The sequence below is a fragment of the Pseudopipra pipra genome, chromosome 14 (assembly GCF_036250125.1).
Source record: "Pseudopipra pipra isolate bDixPip1 chromosome 14, bDixPip1.hap1, whole genome shotgun sequence".
In the NCBI taxonomy this organism is placed as follows: Eukaryota; Metazoa; Chordata; class Aves; order Passeriformes; family Pipridae; genus Pseudopipra; species Pseudopipra pipra.
This window is the reverse complement of record NC_087562.1, coordinates 9,788,005-9,806,562: the sequence shown is the minus strand read 5'-3', so window position 1 is coordinate 9,806,562 and position 18,558 is coordinate 9,788,005. Positions and strand designations below refer to the sequence as shown.

Below are 18,558 nucleotides of genomic sequence, written 5' to 3'. Positions count from 1 at the left end.
TTAGCCAACAAATAAAATTTCAGCACAAAACACATTATAACACCACTAAGAACAAAAAAGAATTTCTTACTGATCACCTGCCAAATTGTTGTAAGTACTATCAAAAAGCTTTTTTCCATTTAAATTTTTCCTCAGCTGTATCAGGTTAATGCTGCATTACTAAGCTACCCTTTTATCCAGAATAATTCTAAATTCAGTCTTCAGCTGAGCTGGATTTCCAACAGACATTTTGATTTTCAGCAAGAAGTGTAACACAGCCCTCCAGTCTTTGCACCTTTCAAACTCCCAGCAGAAATTTAGGAAACTATTCTTGAGTAGGAATAACACAGCGCTGATATTTACCACGAAAACATCAATTCTAACTCCTGTCTGGGGTAGGTCAAACATCAAACACTTGTCAGCAGATAACCTTTGTCCATCCCCATCCAAGGCCATCACGTGCAACTCAGAATGTATTTGCAATCTGACAAATGCCATCATTTTGAACACTATTTGCCACTCATGATTTTTCAAGCAGTGTATGAAATATCCAAGATACACACATTACATTAGCACAGGAATCTCATGAGGAATTGTATCCCTTTACCTCTCAGTAAATAAAAATCCTTATTAAGGACTCCTGATATTATTTTAAGACAAAGCTAATGACTTTCATAAGCACAACTGTAAATATTTTAGTGAGTTACACTGAAAATCTTTCATGGTAGGACTACTATTAACTTACCAATTCTATAGTAATGATTTAATTTATCCCATAGACTTTCCCCCTCTGGCTTTAGAAGGTTAATACTTTTAAGTGGCTCATAAATTGAACCTAAAAGAAGAAGAAAAAACAAAACACAATCAAGATCAGATTTAGTTTCATAATTCTACTATTGTTAAGAATTAGTACAACATGGTATTTTTCCTGCATGTTATCCAAAAGCACAATTTATCACATTTCAGTGGAAACAAAAAAAGTTATCTCTACAATCTCAGGGAATAGATTTCTATACACATTTTTTCCTACAGTACCTGTCTACACAAATCAGACCTCCATCTGGATCTCTAATGCCCTGTTGATACTCAGCTACAGCAAGTGCCACATAAATGTATAGTTAATTACGAAAGATAGCTATTAAATGCTAAGAATTTTAGAGGAACATTTGCTTAGAACTTAAGTACACTACAGACAAAATTCCTAACAATATGTAGATAAACATAAGGAAGAGGAACAAAAGTAGACTAAATTTAGCTATTATTTCCCTACCTGCCCTCTAAAATAGTGAACATGTACAAGACCATCAACATTTTACCTAATCCAACCTCGTTTGCACCCACCACCACATTATCCCAGCTGATCTTATATTTTGAATGGCAAAAAGAGTTGGCTTGTTCCAATGTACTAACAATGCTTAAACAGCCCATCCAACAGATAAAGTCCCCAAATTACCTATATTGCAGAGAAATACAATGCTATCAAATCCACCTCTTTCCTTCTCAGTGTCCCACATATTGATTGCTTCCCCATTTACACCCAAGAAGTCAGTTTTCCTGATATCTGAAATGAGCTAGCTATTAAAAATTACTGTGGTGAACCATTTCCAACTTCTAATTTAAGAGTAACATACTGCTCTCCCTCCATCATCACTTGGGCTTTATTCAGTGTTCTGGATGGAAGGTCTCCCACAGAGCCCTGTACTAAGAGGAAGAATGAGAATTTTCCCTTTCCGGACTGCATGCTGCCCTTCTGAAAAGCTCAGGGAATGCAGTGCCAGGGAAGCCCAGCCAGCCAAGCATTTCTGGCAGGACACAGCTGAGTGCTCTATTCACACTGGCTTTTTGGAAATCCCAGCACATACCCAAGTATTAGACAGGAGATTGTCCATATTCAGGACTCTCATCCAAATGAAATGAAGAAAAAGAAATGAAAAAGTGTTCAAGGAACAACTGGATGTGGCACTCAGTGCCATGGTCTAGGGACAAGGTGGTGTTTGGTCAAAGGCTGGACTTGATGATCTTAGAGGTCTTTTTCAACCTAATTGATTCTGTGAATGTGTGCAGAGACAGGAGTTGTAGGAATAAAGTCCTTTGGAGGGGAGACAAGAAAATGTCTTTTGCCCCTCAGGAACTCAAACCTCACCTCCAATTTAGTATTTGCTTTTGCTTTGCAATCCTAGGAGTTAAAAAAAATGCACCCCTCTCTGAGCAGATTCCTGTGGGTCTGCTGTGGATGGATGCTCTGGTGATGCTTCCCAACACATCTGAGCTTCCCCTACAGCCTTTCCCTTCCTCACTGGGAGAGTTACAAACAACACATCCATGTGGGGAAGGGTCTGAGAGGGAAGAACAGAAAGCCCAGTTTATTAAAGCTGCCTAAAGGAACAAAGTAAAAAAAAATTAAATTGTTCAGTAATGGAAAAGAAAAACTTCTAATATATCACATCTTTCATATCTACTGCTAAAAACAACTAAAAAAAAAAAAATCAACATTCTGAAGCAGTTTAAATCCATTTTTCAAAGCAATTTTATTTTTCTATTTCTTTTTGCCCATGAATCCATACCCATGAGGAGATTCATAATTTATGGTGTTATACTATTAATCCAGTTATCTTGCAAAAGCACATAATACAGTGACCTGTGTAACTGTAATTTTATAAGGCAATTCAGTGAAAGTAGAACAGAATACACAAACAAAAAAATCTTCAGGAAGTCACTTACTGCATAAAAAGTAGCAAATTTATGAGAAATATTCACTTAATAGATTTTCAAAGGCAAAATAAAGATTCTCTTAGATTTGTTAACTGTGTAACACATGCATAGTACACCATCCTTCCATGTTCACTTGCAGACTGCTAATCCCAGTATTGCACCAGGAAACACAGCTGAGTATTCACAAGCACACACACATATACACAAGTCAAAAGTTCCTAAAATAAAACTGTTCTAATTTACATACTTACCAGACAATCTGTGACCCTCTGTGGCCAACAGAGAAACAAAATAATGTTATCAAGAACAAAAAGAATATTCTTCTATTTCAGAGCATTCAAAGACTTCAACTTTAAGCAGAAAGAAGATTTTACAGAAAAAAGAGCATGAAAATGTCAAAGCACCACCATCTATGAATTATATTATTTTACATGTTTGAAACTTTACTAACAGAAATATACTAAAACAGCCAGAGTAGACTGCTGATGAAATAAAAAGGTAAAATAAATTCATAGTTCGAGAAATTTGACCAAAAAAATTAGTTTTATTCCTTGGAAGTATTCCTTAAAATAACTCCTACTATAAGTAGGAGAACTTGTTTAAATCAAAGTTTTCCACATCTTCTTCATTAATTCCCCATAAGCACCTATATATAGTTTATGTTTTGCTTGGATGTCTACAGCATTCTCCTAGAGAAATCATGAGGTAAATTATGTTTCGTTGCTATCACAACCTAATCAAAAGCAAGGAGCAGCAAACATGGAGTTGCTCCTTCCTTGTGGTTTGGAGTGAGCCCATAACAAAGTCCAAGCTATTTTTAAGACGGCTAAAAAAAGCCCATCTACAGTCTTCCCAAATCTATTTAACACTGCATTTCAGCAAGACTAAAACATGCCATAGAAAGCTATTTCCAATTACATATTTAAAATAGGTTTTCAAACTGAAAAAAAAAATGACAAAAGCAAGACTGCAACACTCTAAACATAACAGAATGACATATGCAAATAGTACCCTGGAGGTCTGGGGTTGTGTGTTAGCATTGGGAAGAAACAGAATGAGCACATTAACTTTAAATATTGTTTTTCATAAATAAATCACTTCATTGTAACCATACAGTGTGGGTTTTATTGTAGGTAAATAAGTACATATACTAGGAAGTAACAAAAAACCTATTTTGTTGATTTAGTATTTCCTCAGCTGTCTAGCAGTGTAACAACCCCAGCCAACATCTAAATGGGGTATGTGGGAGTTCAGCTCTTCTTCCACAACGAATGGAGTGTGCCCATTAGTTCCTTACACGACAAGTGGATTGCTGCAAGGCAGTTCCTACTTCAAAATCAGGGAAAAACCTGATAGGAAATCAAAGTGTTGCTTCCTGCACTAATATATTTCACACCTGCTAAGAGAACACTAAAAATCTTTATTGCAAGTCCAATTAAATCCCTGTCTGCCTTCAGATACTGCACTGACTAAATACCCTATATCCATATTCTGAATGAAAATTAATCCTCTTTTATTTCCTACCATTTAGAGTTTCCAGGGTAATATGATTTCACCAATCTTCAAGTTGAAGAATTACTAAAAAGGACAGAAACTTCCTTTCAAAGTATTAGGGAACAGGACGAAATATCAAACAGCCCAGTAGCTGATAATAAACACATCAAATACTAGTGCAGAACTAAAGTAATAAACAGACAAGGTATTTCTGACTTAGTTAAGGCAGCAAAAGTATAAGAAAACCTTATCCAGTAGATGAAATTGAAATGTACAATTCCAGGGGAAAAAAAATTACAATTTAATTATCTCTTCTAAGTAGAATATAAAACTGAAGGAAGTTAAGGAAAGCTCTCCAAGGTAGGCTATTAGCAGGGTAAATACCTATGTATATACAGCCTCTGGAGGCTGAAAATATTATGTCATCCTGATGTTAAAGTATTTTCCCATCCACCTCATTTTTATTCCATTTATACTTGAGATTAGCATTAATTGCTCTCCAGGGAAGAGCTTTAAACTGTCTAGGTGTTTAGATTTAGAAGCTGTGGCCAACACGGCTTTTAAACAACCCTGCTCCCAAATTTGTATACACAGAAGCTTTGAACACCCACACATTCTTGAAAATGGCAGTAATTGGGGATACTAAAGAAAATGAAACATAAGAATGGAATTCTGGACCAAGCCTATGGATGAAGATATGTATATTTCAACAAGGAGAGTTTATTCAAATTTTTCGAAGTACAGAATTAAAACAAACAAACACTGCCCTGAAGTTTAATCACAAACAAATGGAAGCAACACGGCAAGAACATTATTTCCAATATTTCACATGCCAGAAGAATAAAAGAAAATGTTAATTTGCATCATTAAATCAGGACAGGCCAAAAGAAAAAAACCTGAGAATACAAGATTTCTTTCTAGATTTGATGAGAATTAAACTGACCACAGCCTTTAATGTGACACTAGTTCTGGATGTAATCCAACACTTGAGACAGTAAAAAGTTCTGGATCTCTGATCACTGTAACCCTCATTACCCAACATTAGTATGGGCAATAAATCTTCACATTACAGAAGCCATTGGAACCAGAGGATTTTATTTCTTCTCACAACAAAGTTTAAGAAATGGTATCACACAGGGATTTTTAATCACTACATACAGGAGAAACTATGATCTCATAGCTGACCCTGCTTTGAGCAAGAGGCTGGAGTAGATGACATCCTGACAACCCTTCCAAACTGAACTGTTCTACAATCCAATGAAAACAGGGTAAGGAAACACAAGGAGAAGGGCTTGGAGAGGAAGATGCAAAATGTATCAAAGAATTCTTCTACCTGAATAGACAGTAGGAGTAAGCACAAGGTAGAAATTGCTACCTAGGTTGACTGATGATAACAATACAGGCAAAAATGAGTAAAAGCTTGTAATAGCATTTAAATAGCATTGAAGTGACAAAGCTTTTAAACTATCATTTATCCAAAAAAAAAATCATGTGTTAGACTGTACATGTAATTCAATTAGTATTTCATAGAATCAGAGAATATCCTGACTTGCAGGGGACCCACAAGGATCACTGAAGTCCAGCTCCTGGCCCTGCACAGGACACCCCAGCAATCCCACCCTGTCCTGAGAGCATTGCCCAAATGCTCCTTGAGCTCTGGCAGCCTTGGGGCCATGACCACTGCCCTGGGGAGCCTGGTCAGTGCTCGACCACCCTCTGGGGGAAGAACCTTTTCCTGAGATCCAACCAAACCTCCCCTGACACATTCCCGTGGGTCCTGTCACTGGTCACTAGAGAGGAAAAAGAAAAAAAATATGCACCAATTTATTTTGTCCCTTCTCTATTTCCTAATCATCTGAAGTTATTTCTCTCTACAGCATATTATACTTAATGGAAATTACTGATTTCAGGATTTACAGTAACTAACAACACACAGAAGCTACTGAACACCAGAAGTAAAATACTGACCATTGTGCCAGTACACAGGAGCTTCATATCACCAAAATGCTAAAGTCTACTACACAAGCCTTGTAAATGCTACAAGCAAGGCAGGAAACCATTCAAGATATTCAAGGCAGGCACTGCCATTTCTGAGAACTCAAAACAATAGCTCTAAAAACTACTAAAAATGTTTATTTTGCATCATAACAACAGAAACATCAAGTGTCAATACAATAATTAGGAAAGAGTAATTATTTTTATTACAATGCCAACACTTGACATGTTCTTTGAGGTTAAGAGAGGAGAAACAGAAATGGCACAGGCAGGGCAAGGAAGTTTGAGTGATTCAGTGTGGCAAGAGAGCTGAAATCCCCTTTCCTGGTTACCCTCACTAGCACTTGAACTGCTTCTGTATTTCAACAAGGACTGCACAAGAGTCCTGTACAGCCTTCTCATATCAACTAGTTTAACATATGGATACATCTGTCCCCTGTCAAACTCCTTTCAAAATACAGAGTAATGGCCTTGACAACTGCCCTGTGATTGTAGTTTCTGCTGTACCTGAGGAGAAGCTGTGCCAGGGGGCTTTGTTTTGCTTCCACTTAATTTCAAAAGTCAAGATTTGTAACAATTACTGACTTACTGGAAATCTTATTGCTTAGCTCTAAACTAGTCACATTGGGTTTTTTTAGAACCCAATTCTAAACACCATTCTTAGGGCATCTTTCACATGACCATCATCTTAAAAGAGAAATTTCAGTTCAGAGATTATTACACAGAGATACTGACAGGAACACAAAACAGGAAGATTTGATAGTAGATTTCAACCTAAGTAGATTCCAATTTTCAGAAATTTTCACTGAAAGAGTTCAAATTTTTAAGTTCTACTGTACAGTGCTAAAAATCTGCTAGCATAAAACATTGCACGAAACACAACACACACAATTATTTTTTGTTGAATTAAATAGCCACAAACAAAAACAAAACACAGAACTGCACACTTACCAAAGTTTAAAAAAGCATGCGCAGAGAAGGCTCTGTCATCATCCAAATTGGCCATTTCAAAGTGGTGCAGCTAATCACAAACGTCTCAGGCTAAGCTACAGTAATTTTCAAAACTGTTTAGTAAATGTTAAAGGTAACCAGCATTAAATTAAGTGAAAGCAATGTTAGTGGAGTTATTAACATGACAGAGTGCACAGCACAAAGTTTCATTTCATCTTATGTTTCCTTCTTCTACACTGACCTCTTGGTTTTATTATGCTTTTGCTTCCACAAAACTTATTTGAGTAAAAGGACACAGTCTACAAAAAGTGCATCTTTTGGATATTTGTCATTAGGTTTGTTATTTAATAGGAAATTCACTACTAACATCAAGAGGTGATGAATGAAATCTATTTCAAGATTAAACAAAACCAATGATTTAACTGGTGCATACAAAAGTGTTAAGTAATAGTGAGTGCAGAGAGCTAAAGCTCTGCTTGTGCATAGTGCTGCTTTTATCCCATGTGAAATCTACACCAGGATGTTTCTTGCAATCATATATATTACTTATGGCACTTAATATCTAAGTTATTTAAAGTAAAACATCTTCCACTTTGGAATGTACAAAAAGAAAACAGTGTTTGTAAAGTAACTAAAATTTCAGGGGGTTCAGACCGGTCAACTGCTGAATATCTTTATAATCTAGTCCTAATCAGAGGATCCTAATAATTTGTTGCTAACAAATGAAACAGTATTTTATTGTTCAAGGAAGAAAAATAAAAAATTCTCAAAATTTGGCTTTACTGGCAAAAACGTAATTCATAATTTAATATACATAAACATGAAGATATGGATTACCTCCTACAGGATTGGGTCTTAAATGATACACTGTTGTTGGCTATAAAACATGAGTCATTCGTGCAGTTCAGGTACTCCACCTTTACTATATCTTATCCAAGCATCATACTTGGAAAATAATAACGCCAAACAAAACAGTGCTGTTTGTGAGCTGGGACTCTCCAGCACAGGCCTCAGCCAAACCAGATAACTGGGGGAGTTTCAGTCATTTTCTATGATTATCCCAACTATGACTCCTTCTGACAGGGCCAGAAAGGAAATAGAAGAGCTCTGAAGTTTACATAAATTTCAACATACTTATAAAGATACAGCAGTAAACTTGAAAAACAAGAACATGATTTTTAGTTTTAGATATGAACGTTACCTGAAAGATTATATATAAAATTTGATTTTTAAATCAACTCTATTATTAGAAAAACTTTTCAACTAAAAAAATGTTTATTTCTTGACTAAGTTTCTTCAGTTATTATATAAAACTCTGTGAACAAATCTCTAGACAAATTTCTATGAACAGGGAAAGAAGGAATGACAATAATCACTGCACAGAAGCCACTTTTTTATACATTTAACAACAAAGTCGCTGCAGCAGCAATTAAGACTCAAGCATTTAAAACCACCCAAATGCTTTCTGCAGCCACAGGGCCTGAGCCTGCAGGGGGAACCCCAAAGTTCGTGTGCTGCTGTGGGGCTCGGGATTCACACACTCCAGACATGCAGGTTCCAGACTTGATTTTGTAAAGTTCTATGGCTCCATTTGTCAATCAGCTTTCAGATAACAGCACTCTGTTAATAATCATAATCGGCCACAATGTAACAACTCTTTTAGTGGACCGCCTTAATCATGGAACTTGCAAATCAATACTATACATACATTGAACTTTTAAGGCCAAGTGAATCAGACCAGTCTTTAAACAATCCTTTAGAGACCCCAAAAAGCCTCATTTTCTTTTCGCACTATCTGATCAGTCATTAACACAACAAAAACAACCAAACACGCAGGTAAGTAAATAATTGAGTTTTACAAGCATGTATGGTATATAAATAAACCCCCCAGGGTTCTTCTGGAAAACTGTTTCCATTAGAACAATTAAAGCCCTACTAAGACTTTTTATTTCGAAAAAGTAATTTAAAAACCGATTTTTTTGAACTTTGGAAATTCAAGCCAACTCGGTAAACATTGCCCTTTCATTTAGGTCAGAATGGAGCTGCCACGTAGCCCAAGTTCAGAACAAGAAATCCTCAAGCCATAAAAAAGTTACCTTTATCCAAGGGAAACCTGGCAAAAACTAGTACTTTTTTTTTTTTGCCTAAACACTTCATCTGTTCGACGGCTTTATACAACTGCAGTAATAAACACTCCCCCGAGCAGCTGCCCGTGCAGCCGTGGGGGCGAGTGACACCTGAGCAGTACCCGGGGCTGTGCCCCGCCAAGGACACGGGCTGTGGGTCCCGGGAACACCTGGGGGTTCCAGGTGCCCCTCTCACAGCCGGGAGGGGCAAACAGCCCGGGACGGGCCGGGAAGGGCAAATACAACCCGGGATGGGCCGAGAGCGGGGGCAGGAGTGGGGTGCTGAGCGACGGGAGCGAGCGGGACCCGCGCAGCTCCTCCCGGGCGAGCCAAGAGGTCAGACCTGAGCGCTTGGAGCGGGCGCGCAGCTCCAGCATCTTCCAGCTCACATCGGCCATGTGAGAAGCCGCTGCCGCCGCCATCCCGGCGAGGTCCCGACGGTCGGTCCGGGACGGCCGGGCGGGATTTCCCTGGATCGCCCCTGGATCGCGCCGTAAAGCGGCTCGCGCAGGCTCCGCCGGCGCTGCCGCAAACCGCGGGCCGGAGGGCCGGGCCCGCCCCCGCCGCCGTCAGAGCGCGGGCGGGGCGAGGCCGAGCGTGATGGTGGCCCGCGGGCCGTGCCCGCCGCTGGCCCCTCTGCTGGTCCCCGTGGTGGTCCCGGCGCTGGCCCTGCTGGCCCTGGCGGGGCCCGCCCGCGCCCTGCAGAATGTCACGGCGCAGCTCTTCGGGCCCGAGGCCCACGGAACGCTGGCGGCCTTCGGAGACTTCAACTCGGACAAGCAGACGGACCTGTTCGTGCTGCGCGGCGGTGAGTGCGCGGGGCCGGGACCGCCCGCGGTCCCTGCCGGTGTCCGGAGCGCTCCTCGTCCCCTCCCGGGCAGCCCCGCGATGCCGCCGCCCTCCCGCATCGGCCCCCCGGTAGCTCGGGGAGAGGCACCGGGTGCCTGTGTGACAGCGGCGGTCTCGGTTCCTGGCGGGTACGGAGAGGCTTTCCCGGGGGGAGCTGTCCCGCGAGGAGCAGGGAGATGGGCTCGGTGACCCCTGCGGTCCCGCGGGGTCTGTGGGTCACGGGCTGCTCGTTCTCTCCCGCAGCACGGCCTGGGTGCCGGGGGCTGCTCGCTGTGTTGCCGAGGGCCGTCGCACCGGTGTTTGCACGATGAAGTTGACGTTTGCTTTGCTCCTGACATAATTCCTGTGCGGAAAAAAAGGTGTTTTCAAATTGCCCTAAAATATGGGTTCGTATAGAGCAAGACATACTTTTCTTTAAAGTTGAATTTATGGTTCTGAAATAATTTATATATTTTCTCCTCTAGCATGGTCACAAATTGGTTTTTCACTCCTACTTTCATAATATTTTGGGAAACACAGAGCAACATTTCGCAGATGTGAGGAGGATAAATTGCACGTTATCCTACCTTGAACATCATGTTAAAGTGGCAGGGTAGAGAAATTTGTTCTGCACAGCCACAAGTCACCTGCCATGAGTTTCTGTTTAGGCTTCACGTACGGTGAGACCCCGAATCAGAGCTTATTTTCAGTGGTCACTGTTATTTGCAGACATTAGTCTTGGATTATCTTACTTGCTTGAAGCAACAAGTTAAGATACTAAATTTATTCTCTGATTCACCTTTTTTATTCCTTCAATATCAGAAATATTTCTCTAAGTAGCTTTGGTAAAGCATGAGTGACTTTCCCATCTAGTGGAGTTATTGAAGTGTATGGCTCCCTGAAAATGCTCCACTGACTCATCTACTGAAAAAAATGTCCGTGATAGGAGATTTAATTTTTACTTTCTTATCTTTCAGATGGATGCATATAAAAATGTGAATAGTTATAAGTTTTAGAAATAAGATTCATGGTTTCTTTGTGTCTGCACAGCAGCACTTGCTAGATCACTTTCCTATGTGACACTTACTGTAAAAGTCAGCCTGAAATAACCTACTTGAAAAAATTATTTTTCATAATTTAAGTCTTGACAAAAAGTAAATTGGAAAATTTACAGAATACCTTAAAAACAAAAGATAATAGTTCTAAACAGTAGGATTCTAAATAGTAGAATAAACAGCAGCCAGTTGTAAATAGTGTGAGGAAATGAGCGTTGGAGATAATACTGGACTTTGAGGAACAGGGGTGTGGTAAAGCAGCCCAGTCCTAATAATCGTGACCCTTAATAAGGAAATAGGGATGATATCTTGAGCCTTTTTTCTGGATATATGTTACTGTTCTGACCTTGCATTACTTCAGCTGAAGGAGAGTAATGTTCCATATGCTAAGATACATAAATGAAAATCAGGTGGTACTCACAGCTTTGTAAGGGAGGGCAAACTTACTGAACATAAGAAGTAATCTAAATCCAGAAGTATCTCACTGCAAGACCAATTAAAGTTACCAGCAAACACGGGTTTTAGTCACTTTTTGAAACTAGAAATATACAAATAAATGGAATTGTGCATATGCTTACCTGTTTTATAAGGCTATGCATGAAACAAGGATAAGTGGGGAAGCTCATGCTGTTCACTTGTTCAGCCTACCACATTCTAGTTATGTTTGATGCCTCTTCTAGTAGTACAGGGAATGAGTGATCATTCCCTTATTCACCTCCTGCATTTCATTAGGGAATTTTGAAAACTTCTGTGGTATTCTCACAGAGATATTCAGCCTGAAGACCTCTAATCTCTGTAATTGCCTTTTGTATTGAAACTATTCTTGTTTTTCACACCCTCTAATGTACTTTTTTCCTTTCTTCTTGTCCTCTCATCTCAGAAAGAATAGAGAACTGCAAACGGCATCTAGGATGTGTGCACCGTGGGTTGATGTAGTGCTACAGTGATTCCGTTTTCTGTTCAGCTAATGATTTCCAGTAGTTAGTTTGTTTTGGCTCTTGATGAGCATTGTGCTGAAACTTTCATAAATCTATCTTTAGTGATCACAGAATCTCATTTCTCAGTGGTACAAATGACTTGGAACCTGGTATGTGTAAAAACACATTTGCTTCTCCATCGTCATCATTACTTTACCAAATAGATGATAAAAAGGCAGGTGAGAGTCTGTGGTGTGAAATGGGAATTACAAGTTTTAGCAGCCAGCCCACAGGTTTATTATCCAAGGCTGAGCAGCCAGCAGGCTTGGCTGTGTGCCAACTCCCTCACTCAGCTGGGAGGGTAGTGCAGCTCGGGCATCACTAACTTGCCAGATGGGACTGTGCTGGTCCCCCCCGTCCTTTCTGAATGGGTTTGTTTTCATTTACTCATTTGTTGGTGTATTCTTCTTCTCCTGACTAGGTTTATGGCAGTTACCTTTTTTCTTTCAGAGTGAGGTAGCTTGTATTCTCCTATTTCACAGCTGTGAACTTTGCCAGAGAACGATGCTCTCGAAAAATGCTGTGGTAGCTCAAGTTTGGAGCCATAGAATTATTTTTTATTGGCAACCCAGTTCTTGCAGTTGGGATGCTACAGGTGTGAAGAGAAGAAAGAAAAAATACAATTGTTTTACTATGAACTATTGTTTTAGTTGCAGAAGTAAAAGCATTTGTAGTGCGGTTTACTGACTGAAAAATTTTATTTCATCGTTCAGTTTAAAATTCTTCTTTTTCTTCCCCCAATTTCAGTTATTTCTGCAACATAAAATATGGACTTTTATTTAGATCTTCCAGGAATATTGAAATGATAATTGCTTGTATTGTTGACTCTAAATGAGGAAATGCTGCAGGGAACCAAGTAGCTTCTGAGTTTCACTGAAAGTGCTTTTGGCAGCTGACTTGGGAAAGCAGTATCAGATCCTGCTACATCAGAGAAAGTATTAAAAGTAGCTTTAAAGCTTTAATTATTTGTGTGGAGCTGGTGCCTATTACTTTTCCACATGTAGTGTTTCTTAACTCATTACAGGAAGTTTTATTTTAAGCAATGTGATAGCAATAGCAGAGAGAAAGTTCTAACACTAAACCCCTTAAGAAGGGGTTTCATCACTACAGAAGGTTCTTGATATTAACATTCCTTTGAGATGCAGTTGGCTTCATAGGTCGTGTTGAAGAAGTGCTCCTCTTGCTTCTTTTTGAATGAGGAGCAAGTATTGGTATGGGAACTCCTTCAAATTTTTTGCTGCTGTGAGGAATGGGTATCTGTGGCATATTTGTTTACATGCTGGGTTTGTATATAAGCCATTTACAATCTTCCTCCATTATTCATCATCTCACCTGCTTCCCCAGGAAATGAGTTGGTGATCTTCCTGGCTGACCAAAAGGAACCCTACTTCAAGCCTCGTGTTAAGTTACCAATGAAGTAAGTATTGATATTCAGTGCTGAGACAATGTAAATGGCTTTTTTTCTTGAAGGTGCACCTCTGCAGTCAGTGAGAATGTTATAGAATTATCTGTGCTGCTGTTATCTCTTTGACTTGTTCAGCTTGCCCTTGGAGCTCGAATTCTTTGACCAGTTTCCTCATTAATTTCCTGGTATATTTTTGTTTTGATTTCTTTGGACTTTGTTGGTCAGATGACAGAGTTTGTGGAGGTGACTTTTGTCATTCATGTTCTTCACTAATAGATGTGACTTCCCACCCCCTTATGGAATCTTTATTCTTTGGGGTTTTTTTGTCCTCAAATGACTATTTTAAATACCCATATGTTGAAATATTTTTGTAGTTGAATTGGATTTTCAGGATTTTATTCCCTAGTAAAGCAAACTATCATTTCATATCATGTGTTAAGTCTTTGTGGCAGGTAGATCTTAGATCTCAGTCCCAAGACATGTTTTCAGGGAAATTCATCTTTGCTGTAGCTACTAATGGAATCCAGCCAATATTATCTGCTTTAGGGGAGATATGGAGAATGGTGTTCTGGTATTTCTGTGTAGAGATCTGTTCCTTTATTGAGTTTAAATGTGGCCTTTAAAAAAGCATCAATTTTTAATAAATGTAAAACAATCTGTTTATGTACATATATATGCATAATTTTAACATCCTGTAATACTATGATGGTTATTGCTTATGAATCGTGCTTATTAATAGTATTATGTTTAAATTGCTGTTAGAGATCAGCTTCATCTTCAGTAGTTTTACATATTTTTGTTATTCCCTCTTGCCTTGGAAGGAGCTAATTTGTTTAGTGCACTATTTGTTTAGTGATCTGTTTTTAATCTTCAACAGAGTGATCCATGGTCGTGTGTGTAAAGCAGAGCCTGAGTAGGTAACCAAATAAAAGATAAAGAACAAACAAATGTAGGGAGTGGTGGTAAGACATGACAGAACATAGAAGGAAATGACAATGTCTTTTGAAAAGTCTACTAATGTGTCTGTCTCCTGCTGTTTAAACTGCTCCTGTTGCTTTATGGTCTTGCTCTTGGAATGCAACCAAAAGATCCTGCTCGCTGAAATACAGTTTTGAGGACTGGTGCTTCAGCAGATGAAGGGATTTAATGGAGTCTAGATAGTTTTAGCAAATGGGATGGCTGAAGAAAGCCTGATAGCTGAAGTTTGGAGTTAAAAATATCATCTTCCTTAGACAAGGACAGCCTGCCAAACACCTGATTTAAAGATACTTTTGCAATAGATAAGGACTTTATATAATAAGCCAGGTTGTTGAAGGATATTACTCTATTGGGCCAACTAATAATAATTGGGCAAGCCTTTGGATACACAAGTGCTTTGCATTTAATTTCCGTTTTAATTCCAGATCTCTTGGTGTTACCATAACCAGTGTAGTTCCTGGAGATTATGATGGAGATTCCCAAATGGATGTCCTCCTGACTACCCAGGCACAAAGTCATGGCAGAGATGAACTTTCAGTGTTTATTTTCTGGGGACACAACCAAACATTGGGTGAGTTGCTGAGACTGCTCATTAACAGGATTGTCAGACTTCTTAATAACTTGAAGTATTGTCAGCAAGTTACAACTCACTTTACAGTGTAGTGATTTTTACAGCTAAAACAGGGATTAGCAGCTATTCAGCTTCACACCCTTGTATTATCTTGCTCTTAAACTGCGTTCAATAATTGATGAAAGAGAACAAAGCTAAAATGCTTGCACTGTATCATGCAACAGACATAACCATAGCTTGGCAGTAACCTATTAATTGAAGAGCTTCTTCTCATGGCTTCCCTATTATGCATGTCAGCTTCACAAAGATGATCTCAGAAGATTTATCTTCAATTTGAAATGCACAAAGAACTTAGTGTAAACTCTAATGCATAAACTTTCAAAATAGCACTCCTAAACCTACCAACTGTGATATAACACTTATTTCTGTTAAATCAAATCTTTGAAGACAGTGAGACAGTAAAGTTGGTATTGGAAGAGAGGTTTGTAGAGTGTCTCTTGCTGAATATTTTCAACAAATTTAGAATGAAGTTTTCAAGAGTCTCTTAGCAGTGTTTTAGATATAGCTGATTCTGTCTTTGGGTAGAGTTATGGACTGTGTGAACTTGTGAGGGCTCTTCTGTTGACTTTGCTAGGAAAGGGTTCTGGGAAGAGTTTAAAGTTTGAACAAGGACAGATGAGCTAAAGAAGATGCTCTTCAAGTCCACAAAAACTACTGAAGAATAAACACTCTTGCAAACAACTGTGTTATGAAATAGTTACAGATGAGGCAAGTGATGGTTTTAGATACCGTTGCTTCTGACTTTAATCACAGGTGAAACAAGGAACCCATGAAAGTGCAATGGATCAAATACTGAGAGAATAGTAGGTGTCTCTAGTACTTGAAAGAATATGAATGACTTGGATTAATTTATGCTGTCTTGCTTCTGGAGAAAAAATATTTGGAGAGGAACAAATGAGCATTTGAGGCCTGGAAAAGGAGTCAGAGGTTAAAAATGGGGGCAATGGTTGGTATGTAGTGAGGCTACTGAGAAGGTATGTGGTCCCTCCTTGGGTAATGGAGGGGTGACAGACAGGTCAGTAAGAGAGTACTGTTATATAAAATGTGGAAATCGTAAAGGGAAACATCGTGGAGAGAGGAGAGAAACAAGGATGATCTGGCAAGGAGTTTGGATTACAAGTAAAAGTGAAGTCTAAGGTGATCACCTGATTAGGTCTTAAAATCCTCATTTCCCATTTAGGCAGTCTAATGCTTATTTCAAATACTCAGTGTATATAATTAAGTGTTTTACAGTGACAAAACATTAAACAGAAGTCTAACATACAGTGTCAATTTTTAGCCTGTCTTCATCCCAGCTATTTCAGATTTCATGTATCTGCATGCTTGCAGTCATACATAGAAATAGATTTCACTAGGATCTATTTAGAATGTTTTGTTGAAGAGTTTAGTAAAGAGAGAAGAAGCTTCAGTATTTCAACTGTAACTTTCCTGCAAAATTTCAGGAAGCCATTTAGTTGTTTATATTCAGTGGTTCCTGATTTTTTTTTTAAATCATAAAATTCATGGTTTTAGATTAATAGAATAATTATGTCTTAGTTGAAAATACAAGTGTCATAATATATTGGTAATTGAATCAATATTTTCTGTTTTCAGATCTTAACCATAAAACTATGTTAAATAAGACTTTTCATGATGAGCCTCTAGTAATGGAGTAAGTATGACCTACTTTTTTTAAAAAAACACATTTATAGTGGTGACTAAGAGCCACTTAAATATATTTTAATGCTAAAATTTGAAATAGATGCCCTTTATCTTTTAAGAACAGGGTGGTTTGTGTAATGTCAACTGATCCAACTAAAGATGAAGAACCATAACACTCATTTTTACAAATCCTATTAGATCATCCTGGCAATAGTAACTACATGAGCTTTTAATTTTTCTTAATTTCAGTACTTGAATTCATGCAGAAAAAAGAGCCATTCATTTTTCAGTGAATTTTTTAAAGCAAAAACCTTACTGACTTATCAGACTGAGCAAATATGCCCTTCATACTGTACTTGCCTCTGTGTGAAATGCTGAACAAAAGCAGGGGTGGGAAATAGAGCTTGAAAGCCAAACCCATTGAAAGATGTTTACTGCTCCTGAAAGCTCAGACAAAGCCAAAATTCAGACAGGTCTGTAAAGCTGAGAGTTCTTCATTGCTTGGTGGGAAAATGCTGACCAAATACAGGTTAACTTAAGAATGGTTAATTTGAACTCCTGTAATGACTGAGGTGATTCTGAAATTGTTTTCTGTTTTCAGCTTTAACGGAGACTTGATTCCTGATGTCTTTGGTGTCACCAGTGATTCAAACAAGCCCCAGATCTTGATTGGCGGGTGAGCTCGGGGGTTGTTCATTAGCATGGATTTTGGGGACTTGTTCATTGTGCATCGACTGCTGCTCTTGTAAAGAGGTGTAAGACCCATGTTTAATGTGTATCTTCCAGCATTAGTGACACTCTGCATCTGATCTTTAAGGTGTTATTTTATAGGGAAAGTAATTATTATATAGGGGAAGTAGACATGCCATGGAAGCTGAGAAAACAACCCCCCTATTATTTGACATCAGAAATAGGAGAATTGTTTCTTGGGACAGTTACAGTCTAATTTGTTTAGTACACTTTGGTATTTAGTATTACAGTCTGTATTATGGAATCTGCATTTACTCTAACAGATGAAGTGACAGGTTGATGATGCAAGAACGACTGGAACAGATCTGGTAATGTAAGGGAAGGCAAAAGGAAAATATACAAGTGTTTGGGGTAAACTTAAAAAAATTTAGCTCTCATTTATCTGGGAGATTAATTGTAATGGGAAGATTAGACAACATAAAACACAGGAAGTGCAAGGTGGAATGATATTAAGTTATATATTAAGGAAAATATCGGGGAAGAGATTTGTACAGTGACAAAAAGCCGAGGTGACTTTAAGTAGCAGTACAAGTGTGTGTACAGGTGACGTTCTCTGTGTCACATCCCTGTGTTAAGCAGTGCCTTGGGCCACTCATGGGCAAACAGAGGTGGACTGAAGTCTTGTGAGATGGGATTGCAGTAAAGGGGACTAAGTTTCGCTATTAAAATTTCTGCTAACCCCAGAATGGGACTAGCTAGTAAATACTGGGATAAAAATGATAATGTCATGTTTAAATGGTTAGTGAGGACTATGCAAAGGATTATTTTTGTTATGAAGGCTCAAATCAAAGCATAAGAAAAGGTTGGATCTCTACTGGCTCAGAACGACCAGTCTCTAAGAAAAACATTAAAATGGAAATATGGGTCTGTCCATCTTTTTTTGCCAGACTGAGTTTGCCATACATTCCATCTTTGACTTCCATAAGGAAGAACTTCATTGACAGTGGCTTGGGCATTCTTTGAAAGAGAAGGAAGTTTCTCAGAAGAAGGGTATTTGAATTAAAACTCTGATAGAGAGATTCTTCTCTCAGTTTTG

General features: G+C 38.7%; 2 protein-coding genes across 10 annotated transcripts in view; one reads left to right on the top strand and one right to left on the bottom strand.

Annotated features, from left to right (window-relative positions):
- The window catches only part of PHKB (phosphorylase kinase regulatory subunit beta), a 68,267-nt gene extending 58,463 nt beyond the window's left edge, over positions 1–9,804 (bottom strand). For 2 of the 9 annotated variants that reach the window (XM_064671123.1, XM_064671124.1), the window contains exons 1-4: positions 9,601–9,739; positions 7,132–7,226; positions 2,943–2,960; positions 725–814 (exon numbers count right to left, since the gene is read on the bottom strand). In XM_064671123.1, coding sequence (XP_064527193.1) covers positions 725–814; positions 2,943–2,960; positions 7,132–7,186 — 163 coding nt within the window. In that variant the 5' untranslated portion in view covers positions 7,187–7,226; positions 9,601–9,739. Of the gene's footprint in view, positions 1–724; positions 815–1,432; positions 1,584–2,942; positions 2,961–7,131; positions 7,245–9,600 lie in introns of those variants that run through there. The other 7 variants (XM_064671127.1, XM_064671128.1, XM_064671125.1 and 4 more) reach the window with 6 other exon arrangements.
- A 16-nt stretch (positions 9,805–9,820) lies between these two features.
- The window catches only part of ITFG1 (integrin alpha FG-GAP repeat containing 1), a 72,250-nt gene continuing 63,512 nt past the window's right edge, over positions 9,821–18,558 (top strand). Inside the window, exons 1-5 of the mRNA XM_064671131.1 lie at positions 9,821–10,065; positions 13,462–13,534; positions 14,926–15,071; positions 16,725–16,782; positions 17,374–17,448. Coding sequence (XP_064527201.1) covers positions 9,858–10,065; positions 13,462–13,534; positions 14,926–15,071; positions 16,725–16,782; positions 17,374–17,448 — 560 coding nt within the window. The 5' untranslated portion in view covers positions 9,821–9,857. The remainder of the gene's footprint in view (positions 10,066–13,461; positions 13,535–14,925; positions 15,072–16,724; positions 16,783–17,373; positions 17,449–18,558) is intronic.